Source organism: Malania oleifera, chromosome 6 (genome assembly GCF_029873635.1).
Source record: "Malania oleifera isolate guangnan ecotype guangnan chromosome 6, ASM2987363v1, whole genome shotgun sequence".
Lineage (NCBI taxonomy): Eukaryota > Viridiplantae > Streptophyta > Magnoliopsida > Santalales > Ximeniaceae > Malania > Malania oleifera.
The window spans coordinates 42,398,114-42,411,457 of NC_080422.1; the positions used below are offsets into that span (position 1 = coordinate 42,398,114).

The 13,344-nt window shown below is 37.3% G+C and overlaps 1 protein-coding gene across 2 annotated transcripts in view; it reads right to left on the reverse strand.

Annotated features, from left to right (window-relative positions):
* Positions 1 to 13,344, reverse strand: part of LOC131157285 (kelch repeat-containing protein At3g27220) — a 56,200-nt gene that overhangs the window by 28,930 nt on the left and 13,926 nt on the right. For both annotated transcript variants that reach the window (XM_058111310.1, XM_058111312.1), the window contains exon 5: positions 2,826 to 2,931. In XM_058111310.1, coding sequence (XP_057967293.1) covers positions 2,826 to 2,931 — 106 coding nt within the window. The remainder of the gene's footprint in view (positions 1 to 2,825; positions 2,932 to 13,344) is intronic.

A 13,344-nucleotide genomic window follows, 5' to 3' on the forward strand; every position in this document is an offset into this window, starting at 1 on the left:
TATCTAAACAACTAGCAACAAATCTCTCCCCACCCACCAATCAAAAAACAAATCGCTATACAAATATATATCTCCCAAACCAGAGTCCCTAAAATTTTGCATGCTCAAGGAAATCCAACCTCCCCATCTTTTCACCCAAGGAAATTCACCACATTAAAATCTCCCCCATCAATGACCTAAGATAATAAACCCATACAATGCAAGTAACTCATCCAAAATACAACCTAAGAGCTGACCTAATAGGACCATAAACAGATGTAACCCACCACTCACCCTACCTCTAATACCTAACAAAACCGACAAGGAAAAAAAACCCTACATCTTCAAGGCTATCAATTATACAAATAAAATGGGTATCTCACATAATAATAATACTCCACTCACTAAGAGGGAAGAACCTCCCACTCCTTACAAACTTACCCCATCCACACTCAAGTTTAGTTTCCTGAATAAGAACATCTTCGGGAGAATTTCTTAACAAAAAAAATTCCTTAATCAGTCCCCTCTTACTCACATCCCCTAGATCTCTCACATTTCAAGTGATGATCTTAATAAATCAACTACTTTATCCCCTGTAAATCTATGTTTACCCCACCCCCTCAAAACAAAAAATAAAAAATAGAGAAAAATAACAGAACTAGCTAACTTATTCACTTCTTTTGCCTCATTTTTTCCAATCACCTGCCCAAGGCCTTAAATTTCGATTTCAACTCAAATTTCGAAGCTCCAAAAGTACTGAAATTTCAATGGAAATTTAGAAATTTCAATTTCGATTTGAAAAAATAATGGAAATTAGTAGTAAAGCATGGAATTCTTTTATGAAAATTTAGAAATAGTTAACAGACATAATAATATATGTTTTAAAACTAATATATTACAAGTTATAATACATTTATGTTGTATATGAGGCGGAAAAGTAGTAATATAATATGTGTATCAAACATATTTATAAAATAATGTGCATTAAACATATCCTCTATTTAATACAAATGAAATTCATAAATCATTTAAATATTATTTATTATACAAATAATGATAATTTAGACATGAACGGTTAGATAAAATGTCGTTGTAAGTATATTTTTTCATATAATTTCAAAAGCCCTTGTAATAATCGTTTTGTTTCAATAAAAATATAAAACAAATTAAGAGAGGAATTTCACTTCGCTCCTAAACCTCTCATTTGGATTCCAAGGAAATTTCATTTTATAGTTAAGATGTCGACAAGTTTCGCTATAATTTTGAGACTTTGATAAATTTTGGATGATTCGTTCAAATTTCAATGGAAATTATGTAAAACGGAAATCAAATTCCATTTTGATTTCGAGGGTGACGAAAATTAGAAATTTCAACCGAAATTTCAAAAATTTCATGGAAATTTAAGACCATGCACCTGTCCTAGGAGTAGCACCCACTTCCATTTCTTGCCTTAAAGAACTTATTACGTTAATACCCAAACCCTCAAGGAGTTTCTATGGATCAATTTTGTCTCTCTCAATGCCAATGGATTAATGGATATAATTCAATCCCCATTAGGCTCCTCCCTTTGGCACATTGGAATATCAATCTTTTAGAAAATTAGGAGTAGGTAAGATATCTTTTGGAAATTTGACTCGCCTTGATTCTACCTTCCAAGTTCATGCATGGAACAACATGCACATGAGGACGCCATTAGAACAACATTCCATATGAGGACTGATGGCCAAAGAGCCCTCCTCAATTACCTTTTCTACTTGGTCATATGTATTCTTCAAATGGCACACACCAGTACATGCCTCTCCAAAGGAGCTCCCAGGGGCATAAGTGATTAGGAATGTCAAGTGGTGACATATGAGCAAGACAAAGGCATTTGGAGGGATGTCAAAAGGTCACGCATGAGCAAGATTAAGGCACTTGGAGATTTTGCGTTTGCCATATGTGTTCACATATTTTTGGATAATTTGATTTAATTATGTAATTTTCAGCACTTAAAGATTTGCAATTATGTTCCATTTATTAGGTATTTGCTATTATTCCCCAGATTATTATTTTTTTTCCATAGAAAAGAAGCATCATTGAACCATAAGGGAGAAACAAAAACAATGAAGGTGAACAAGAAGTCCTCCCTCATGATAACAAAGAAAAACAAAGAACCCCCGAGTAAGGAGGTCAGCCCAAACCAAACATCCGTAAAAGAGTTCATCAATGATATTCCAACCCTGACCATGTCTACTAGATTGCTTAATCCAACCCAACAGCTCTTTAAGAATCACCATGCCGAGGGGCATGTGTGAGGAATTTAATTGTTTGACCATGTTCACTCTTCACCCATGCACTTCTATCACCTACAGACACGAACAGCAAGTCACTCTAGTAAGACTATTATCAGCAGTAAGCCATATAAATATCTCAAGCACCGTCTGCAAATTTACCATTCAAAAATTGAAGAAAATTAGTTTATTGCCATCTAAAGCATAAGCAATGTGTGAAAAGTTTAAAACCTACAGCAACATGTTTTTACATAAGCACTAACTATTCAACCATGTTTTGCTCATCAAGTATTATCATAGCACAACATTCATGGAAAACAAAAAACGAAGGTTCTACCACAAGCACAATTGCATAACAAGTAATAAGTAATCCTTGTTTTGTTCGATAAAAATTGCCAAAGTAAGTTAAACTCATTGTATAACATAATGACTGGAAAATAAATTCCTAACCATATATGACAAGAATATCACATATAGAACATGCTGACCGAGAAAAAGGCAACAGGCTTCATCTTTTTCCAGAATTCAATGTTGCTAATTCAATGTGAACAATCTGAATCAAAGGAATCATCTTACCTCATTCCTACGAGAACACTTAAAAATAGGGGATCCAGGTTTTGCCATAAAATCACCCTCTTGACCACCAATAACAAGCAGCCGATCATCGACAACAACACAAGCCCTGCTTGAAAATAACATTCAAAAAAGGATGTTGAAACCATGAAATCAATTTGAAATTTCAAAATGAATATTTCCAAGCATCACTAAAGCATATGACAATCATACCATCTCTGCAACATAAATATATTTTAGAACATTTTCTTTTAATTTCTCAATCCCTTATTATTGTGTTCGCAGAACACAATCTGTACCAGTTTAACAGTTAATAAGTTGTTGAGAGGCTCCAGGGTTACTTCTAGCATGCAGTGTTCTGATAGTTTTACTAGAGAGTACACGCTAAGAGATTTCCTTCTGGCTAATGCTTTGTTTACTTGGTCTATTGGAGATGATGACTATTTTTCTAGACATATTCTTCAGTTGAGGCAATTGGGAGGATATCTTTCCCAATATTCTAGAGGAGGTCTTTTTTAGTGTCTCTCAAATCATTTTCCTCTCATTTTAGATTTTTCTAGTGTGAGGGGTTCCCACTTTGTTTCCTTTTGAAATTATGGGGCTTTCCCATCCTACATTTCTTTATTTTGTTGAGGAGTTTTTAAGGAATTGTTCTTGTTTGGGTGGAAGGTTTAAGGTTCATGAAGAGGTTTATGTTTCCAAAGGTAGCCTTGAAGAGTTGGTACAAGGAGTTTGACGTTGATCATGTGAGCATTAAAAACTCTAGTATTTTACAAGAGATAGAGGATATTGACCATTTTTGAGGATTTGGGTAATGTTTTAGTGGATTTGGCCTATAGGAGAGCATTGCTCAAGAATTTGTTAGATTACCACCTTACCTAAAAGCTTAATCTGCTAGGTTGTGGGCCAACAATGTATATCAGGCTTTAACACTTCCCCGCACATGCGCCTGACAGCACTTGGAGTGATAAACACACAATAAATAATACCCATTACGGGGAACACAATAATTTTTTAAATGCCACACAATAAATGCGAGCAACAAGACTAGAACCCAGGACCTCCTAGTAACTAGCTCTGATACAATGTTAGAACTAAACACTTAAGTTGTTAGGCTGTGGGCCAACAATGTATAACAAACTTTAACAGAACGATTTGGAGTAATTTTTTATAGAAAGAGATAAGTTAGAGACAAAAGGTAAGGGTTAAATGGGCAAAGAAGGGTGGATGAAATTTTTTTTTCACAAGGCACCTAATGGTAGGTGTAGGAAGAATGTGATTATATAAATTGTTCACTGATGGTGGTGTTAGGAATCTAGTTGCAATTGCAAAGGAGGTTGCTGGATTCTATAGAAATCTATATGTTGAATAATTGGGTAAAACAGAAGACCTAAACTCAATGACAGGTCTCTCCCTCTATTTATAATATATTAAAGTACAATAGGAATGACCATAACACCCTTACTAACTCACACTTATTACTAAAAAAACTCTTAACACGTAGTAATAATAATGCTAAAAGACTAAATAATCATTAACACTCCTCCTCAAGCTGGAGCATATGTATCATATGCTCCTAGCTTGTTACAAATGAATTCCACACGAGCACCTCCTAAGGTTTCAATGAATAAATTAGCAAGCTAAAACTCAAACTTCACATGAGTGGTCGTAATTAGCTTCTGCGTAAGTTTCTCTCAAATAAAGTTGCAATCAACTTCAAAATGCTTTGTCTTCTCATGGAAGGCCAAGGTCTTCAATTTTAATTTCGGCTCATATTTCGAAGCTGCAAAAGTACAGAAAGATTTGAAAAAATAATGGAAACTAGTACTAAAGCATGGAATTCGTTGTGAAACTTTAGAAATGGTCAACAAACGTAATAATATAAGTTTTAAGACTAATATATTACAAATTAAATACATCTATGTTTTGTATGAGGTGGAAAAGTTGTAAAATAGTATGTGTATCAAACATATTTGTAAGATAATGTACATTAAACATATTCAGTTAATGCAAATGAAATTCATAAATCATTTAAGTATTATTTATTATACAAATATTGATACTTAGACATGAATGGTTAAATAAAATATTATTGTAAGTTTATTTTTTTTTATATAATTTCAAAAGCACTTGTAATAATCTTTTGTTTCAATAAAATAAATTAAAGGAGAAATTTCACTTCACTCCTAAATCTCTCATTTGAATTTCGACAAAATTTCATTGTATAGTTAAAATTTCAATAAGTTTCGATAAATTTCGAGGTTTTGATAAATTTTGGATGATTCGTTGAGATTTCGACGTAAATTATGCAAGACGAAAATCGACTGCCATTTCAATTTTGAGGGTGACGGAAATCGGAAATTTCGACAATTTTGTGAAAATTTAAGACCATGTGGAAGACAAGGTTGGAGGCAATATGAATAGCAGCTTGATTATCACACATCAACTCCATAGGCTGAGAATGTGGAAAACTTGGTTCTTTCAACATGTTCTTCACCCAAACAAGTTCACATGTAGCGTGCGCCATAGCCCTAAACTATAAATTCAGCACTCGACTTGGCAACTACAGTTTGTTTCTTACTTTTCCAAGACACCAAATTACCACCAACAAAGATACAATGCCCGGTTATGGATTTTCAATCAGAAGGTGATCCAACCCAAACTGCATCTTTATATCCCTAAATATAAGTGTGATCCAGATCCTAATATAAGAGACCTATCCTGGTGCACCTTTGAGACATCTCAAAATGCTAATTACTGCATCCGAGTGAATTGTTCTCGAGAGATCGAGAAACTAACTCACAACACTTGTTGTGAAGGATAAATTTGGTCGAGTGCGAGATAATTCATCTTTCCAACAAGTCTCCGATACCAACCTAGGTTAGGCAACAAATCACCCATATATGGCATTAAACTTACTATTGGAATCCATGGGTGTATCGACAGGTTTGGATCCCAACAGCCCCATCTCATCTAAAAGATCAAGAACACACTTCCTCTGTGACAAGATAGTACTCATACGAGATCTCGATACTTCTATACTGAAAAAGTACTTCAAAGGTCCCAAGTCTTTGGTCTGGAACTTACTCTGTAGAAAAAGCTTTAGGTCCTGGATGCCACAATCATCATCACCAGTGATCACAATGTCATCCACACATACAATAAGCAAAATACTACTCGATGGAGTGTGATGATAAAATACAGAGTGATCTACTGCACACCGATGAAGGCCAAACTTAAGAACTACAGCACTAACGGCCAAACCATGCTTTTGGAGATTTTTTTAATCCATACAATGACTTCTTAAGCTGACATACTAAGATTGACTAAGGAAGGGGCTCATCAAGGTCAAAAGAACTCGAGGAATCAAAGTAGTATGGTGTAGACTCAAAAAAGGTGACATTACCAGAGATAAAGAATCGATGTAAAGTAGGACTATAACATCAATATCCCTTTTGAGTATAGGAATAACCCAGAAAAAAGGAGGATCCAACTTATCCATTCCTAGAGAAAACTGATGGACAAAGGGCATACAACCAAATATATAAAGAGGAAGGGAGGACAAAGGAGCCTTAGGAAAGATAGCTGAATATGGGATTTTACCACCAAGGACAAAGGATGGCATTTTATTGATGAGGGAGCAAGTTGTGAGCACAACATCACTCCAAAAGACTTTGGGGACATTCATTCGATACAATAGGGTACAAGTGACTTCAAGAATATGTTTGTTTTTCTGCTCTGCAACTCCATTTTGTTGTGAAGTGTGGGCACAAGAAGACTGATGGATCATACTAGAGAGTCATATAAATACTAGAGTGAGTACTGAGGTGCTCCTTAGCATTATCACTACAAAGTATCTTGACTGGCATATCAAATTGATATTTGGGAACAGAAAGCACAAAGGATAGCAAACAACTCGGAACAATCTTTCATTAAATATAACCAAGTCATCATAGAGTAGTCATCAACAAATGTAGCATAGTACCAAAACTCCAATTTTGATGTCACACAACTAGGACCCCAAATATCATAATGGACAAGCATGAAAGGATTAACCACACGTTTGTCAACTCAGGGAGCAAAGGGAACACGATGATGCTTGCCCAATTGACAGGAATCACACTCAATATTAGACACAGAACTCGATGTAGGAACTAGCTGTTTCAACTTGTCTAAGGACGGATGTCCAAGGCAACAATGGATTTGAAGTGCTGTAGCTGTTATTGTGCAATCAATGGGTGGAGAAAGCGACTCAAAGTAGTAAAGTCCACGAGCCTCGTGTCATGTGCCAACTATCTTTCCCGTCTTCAGATCCTGAATAACCACAGAATCAGGAAGGAATGTGACGGAACAATTTAGTGACTTTGTAAACTTACTAACTGACATAAAATTGAAAAGAGTTTTGGGAATGTATAAAGCAAAAGAAAGAGAGATAGAAGGAGTAGGATTTACTGTTCCAACCCCCTTAACAGCAATAGTGGACCCATCAACAAGGGTAACTTGGGGGAGATTTTTAGGATATTGGAGATCAAAAAAGGAGTTGGTTGCACTTGTTATATGGTCAGTGGCAGCAGAATTGATAATCCAAGGACTAGTAGGAAGGATACCAAATGACATGCAGACTGTAGGACTACCCTTTTGGGCAAACAAAGCAATGTGATGAGATGCTCGTTGAGACAATTGATACAGTAGAAACCTTTAATACTCCTCTCTGATATGGTCATAGTATGCGGTTCACTCAAATAGGTGACTAACAAAGGAATCATACTTTTGGGATTCGCAAACGCCATCCCAACATTCACAAACTCAGACCAATGATCATAAGAAACTCACACGCAGCCCCAAGAAAGCAACACTCAGCACTGAACAATTGGAGAGGTGAACCACCGAAACTACCATGTACAAATCACCAACAACCACAGATGCAGCCCCAAGAAAGTAGAACCGTCACGGCCTCATACGAAAAAAAAATAAAATAAAAATAAAAATAAAAATAAACAGCTTATGAGCACTGCCACTGCCCCAAGAAGGTCACCAATGACCGTTACTAACACTGAACACAACTAACGAACTACCATGAGTGCATTCTCAAAACAGAGATTGGATCTTGGAGCAAAAACACATGCCCAACAGCTTGATATTTTGGTATATGGAAGGAATTAGAATAGTGAATCAGAAAACACAGCAAATCCCACGGTTTCAGACTCAATAAACTCAATAACAATTGATAAACAGCTTCACGAAGCATCAAACAACCATTCCTTGGGTGCCGCACTTCCACGGACGAGGTGAACAACTCACCAATGGAGATAGCACTGCCACAGCCTCACAACTGAACATATGAATGCTGCCACAGCTCCAAAAAAACTCACAAAGAAGCCTTCACAAGGCTTGAACAGACATTAACAGAATGCTGCGAGTGCATAGTCTGAAAAGGTCGAATTTTTTTAGCAAAAAACTGATCTAACAGCTTGATAATATAGTCAGAGAAGGAATCAGAGCATGGCAGAGGACAAAAAAAAAACTGATCTAACAGCACCGGCGCAGCATTGGACCGGCGAAGCACCAATGCTACGCCGGTGCTTGAGTGGCAGGAAATTCACTCAAGCACTGGCGCATGGGGTTGGCCCTGCCGGCATTTGGCCGGTGAGTGGGGGCGCATGGGCGGCCCTCCAGAGATGGGGTTTTTCTGGGTGAGTCGCTGCCCCGCGCCCGGGCGCGGGGTGGGGGGGGGGGGCGCGCTGTTTGTGGTTGTATGGTTGGTTTTGTGAAATAATATAGGATGGAGGTGAATCTAAGAAGAACAGCAGAAGGAATGGTGTTCTCCGGAGACGGCTGAGGAGAGTGGGGTTTAGTTTGGATCACGCTCTGGTACCATGTTGAGTAGTTGGGTAAAATGGAAGACCTAAACTCAATGATAGTTCTCTCCCTCTATTATAATAATAATAATAATAATAAAAAATAACCATTAACACTATATAAGAAGCAAAAGGGAATATATTTGTTGTCCTATGAACAAGGAGTTAGTTTGGCACCACAGGTCATAAGCCAGCATGGTTGGGACTTGGAAGGACCTTTTAAGGAGGAGGTTAAGAGGGCTGTGTTCAATACAAATAGGGAGAAAGCCCCCAGGTGGATGGGTTTAATTTAGTGCTTTTTTCCATCAGTGGTGGGACATGATTGAAGTTGATTTTATGGAAGTGTTCCACGTATTTTATGTCAATGGACAGATTACTAAAAGTATGAACTCAACTTTCATTACTTTAGTTCCTAAGAAGGATAGATTCATTAGGGTTAATGATTTTTGACCAATTCATGACTGTTTATAAAATTAGGTCATTACAGATAGGCTTAGGGAGATTATAGGGGCAACTATTTCTCAGTCTCGATCCACTTTTATTATTGGCAGGTATATTTTGGATGTTGTGACTAATGAGGTTGTGGAAAATTCCATGAGGAGCTGGAATAAAGGTTTAGTATCTAAGCTAGATTTTGAGAGAGCTAGTGAAAAGGTGAGTTGTAATTTTTTGGACAGATTATACTAGATAGGAAGGGTTTTGGTTCCAGATGAAGACATTAGATTAGGGGCTGTATTCCTACTGCTTGTTTTATCCGTGATTATTAATAGAGAACCTAAGACTTGGTTTTTGGCTTCCAAGGCTGCGAAACAAGGAGATCCTTGATCTCCTTTTCTGTTTTTTTTGAGTGAAAAATAATGTTCTGAGTAGGATGATTGAGAGGACCATCAATAGCAGTTTTTTGTTCAGGTTATTGAAGTAGGAAGGGATGTTGTGGTTGTTTTGTATTTGTAGTTTGTTGATGATACTATTTGTTCTTTTCAGATGAGAGGACTTTTCTGTAATATTTTTACTATTTTCAGAGTTAGGTTCGCGGCTTCAGATTAATTTGGGAAAGTGTGATCTAGTTCCTACTGATAGAGGTGACTTCTAGCCATGCCACTCATGTGGGTTGCAGAATTTTACAGACTAATTTCGAGTTCCATTAGGTGATAATCCTCACTCTTAAGAGATTTGAGACCAGTGATTGCTAAGGTTTCTAAATGCCACAATGGGTGGAGAAGCATTCTTTTTTTCTTAGGGTAATCATAGAATTTAATCCAGGCATGTCTTTCCTCAAGTCCCCTTCATTTGTTTATCTTTGTCTAAGGTTTTAGCGGGGGAAACAACTAGGATGGAGAGGACTATAAGAATTTTTTTTGTTTTTCTTTGGTCAAGGGTGAATGGGAGGAGAAGATTTTTTTTTTTTTTTTTTGGTGGGGTGGGGGGGTGGTGGTGCTTTGATCTCACTAATATGGTGTCTAAAAATATTATATAAGTGGTTATGGCAGTGTGCCTTGGAAACTAATTCACTTTGCAAATGGTTATTAAGAGTAAATTTGGCCTCCAAGTGAATGGACGCTAACATTTGAGCTAGAGTTTTGCATCAAAGCCCATTTAAATTCATTTCATAGATATCTCCTCTTTCTTTCCTTTGTAAGAAATATAAAGTGGGAGATCATTGTTGGGTTCGTTTCAGAGAGGATCTTTGGCTTAGGGAGAGCTTAATTTTTCATTTTCCCTCTCTCTTTCATCTAGCATTGCATCCTAAGGCTCATATTTCATCATATTTTATTATTGATAGCAGTGTTCTTTCTTGAGATTTTCTTTTTCATGGGAATCTCAACAATAAGAAGGCAGGGAGGCTTTCTTCACATATTAGTTTGTTTTATTCCTATCAGTATTCATATTGTGGAAATGTTCTTTGTTTGGATGCTTTTTGCATTTTTTCTCCTAATAAGTTCACTTATTCTCATATAATTCACTCTTCTCATTCTTTCTCTCAAGTCAACTGTTTGTGGAAAGCAGAGTAGTCAACTGTCTGGGCAACCATCCTTTAAGAGTTAGCGTCAAAACTATTGCAGATTAGAAGACCTTATATAGTTTTTTTTTTTTTATACAGCAAAAGATTATTTCATTAATTTAAAAGACCTTATATGGTTCTATCTCTCAATATATGTTATGTAAGTGGTGAGGATTGTGCACATCTTTGTTCTTCAAAGCTCTGTGCCTCTGTGGCTTGCAGTTTATTAGAAAAAGCACTTTGGCTTGTTCAGATAGTGTTGGGAATGTCCTAATTCTTTGGAGGCTTACTAATCAATGTTAGAGGTTTTGAGAAGAGGCATAAGAACATGAGGACTTTCTGGTTGTGTAGAGCTGTTTCAGTTTTATGAATGCTTTAGCGAGAGAGAAATGTGTTGGGTTTCCCTCCTTGTGCGGCCCAATGCCTTGAAAAGGTTCATTTTTTCTTTAATGCTTTGTTGGCTTCCCAGTGGAAGCAAATGCTGCAGCATGTTTTTGAATTAAAAAGGCCTCACGCGCAGCTGGCAGCCCCTTCATTTTCTTTCTCCATTTTTCTGCAGCAACTCTCTTCACCTGCAGAAGCTCCTCACGCCTGCAGAGCTGCCATTGTGTTCCTTTTACATGGCCATTTTGCACCATGTTTCTCAAGCCTGCGCCAGTCATCTTCTCCGCTGCAGCAACCTGCTGCTACCCTCACTCCTGGACTCCGGCTGTGGATTATTAACAGAATATTGGGTTTTTCCTGGTTGTGCTCTACTTTGGTTGGTTTTTTTGGAGCTTTGTTCACAACATTTGGTGAGGCTTTTTCATCTTGCTATAGTTGTTATACACTTTTGTGTATTTGTAAGGCTTATGCCTTTTGTATCCACTTTGTATGAATTTGGTGATAGTGAATTTGGACCGTCGTGTCCCGTGGACGTACCGATATTAGAGGGAACCACATTAAATTTCTTGTGTCTCATTTTATTTATTATTTGCATTACACCATTGATTTACTTGTGGGAATCATTCATATAATTTTTCCCAACAAAATGCTCATATTTTACAAGATTGCACTTCATCTATAGATTTGATTAGGGATTGTGTTGTCTTCTTCGCTTTGTTGTGAGTTCTCTCATTAGGTTGATCTGGCAATATGGTTATTAGAGATTCAGAGAGATTGGACGGCTTTGCTAGCCTAATTTTTCTATTTATTTTACAGCTTCCTTGTATACCCTTTCTCATTTCTCCCCTTGATAAAGTTTTCTTCATACAATGACATCCATGAAGCTTATCATGATAAAACTTCTTCGAAAGTTCGATGCGTCTAAATTCTAAAACTAAATGTAATGTGTACCTTTAATTCAACTAACCAACAAAAACTGGGAAAAAAAGGTATATGCGAAAACGCCAAATAAAACAAAATCGCCTTGTAAAAGCCCGTGCACACATGCATAGCAGATTCCTTCAACATTGGATGATATAGAAACCACCATAAAAGGGAGAAGAAAAGAGGGGGATGGGGGACAAAATGGTAATGAGAAGATCAGATTACTCCATGCTTTGATACCAAATCATGGCATCTAAGATGGGAAAGAGAGAGTGCAAGGGATGAAGGGTAAGGAGGGAGAAAATTGTCAAGAGCAGCAACATTTCTTTTTACAGCAAAATAAATTCATTAATAGGAAGAGATTCACAAGGGGGCGAAAAAGGCATCTCCCATAAAATCTTGAACAAACCAGAGAAGAACTGGAATGAAGATTCCAAGAGACTGGAAAGCCCCTCCCATTATCCACAAAGAAAGAAATAACTCTGTTTGGCTTAGAGCACAATCCAAAAAGACGTGGAAAAGAAATGGAAAAAAAAAATAATAATTCCTGAGCTATGGGTCTTCTAAAAAACGAATCTGGGATCCCCTCCCTGCTACAAATTTAGTGTGAGGCGTTAAAACAAAGTGAATCTGGGAAATAGAGCCCCAAAGACTCCCCAAAGAACATCTCCAGCTAGCATTGGTATTCCACCCATTCTCATCCAACCCAAACTTACTACAAATATCTCTATGCTATATGGAATTACCTTCCAAGGGGAAGCACCACAATCATTTAGCTAAAAGAGCGGTGTTTTTAGATACCAAGTTACCAAAACCCAACCCCCCCCCCCCCCCCTTCCTTCCTTTTTAGACTTACTTACCTTCGCCCAGTTTACTAAATGGTCCCCACGACCCCCCAGACCAGACCACAAAAAATCCCTCATAATTCTCTCAAACTTGCTCACAACTCACACCAGAATTCTAAAAATAGATAAGAAATACAAAGGGGTGCTAGAGAGACAAGCCTGGATAAGCGTAATTCTACCGCTAAAGAGAAAAGGGCACCCTTCCAACTGTCTAATCTCTCTGTAATCTTCTCCACTACTGGATTCCAAAAATCCACCCCTCTAGAATTCCCACCCAGTGGCACCCCATAAGGGGTCATTCTAATAAACCACACCCCGCCTCTAAAGCCCACACACTAGTCCTCTCATCTGGTACATCTAGGGCTGCTTAACCACTTTTCCCCATATTAACCTTAAGCCCAGAAACTCTTTCCAAAACATTAAGAATACCAAAAGTTCTTCTAAATGAAAGATTACGGTCATCAAGAAAGAAAATGGTATCATCAGCAAATTGAAGATAAGAGAGTACC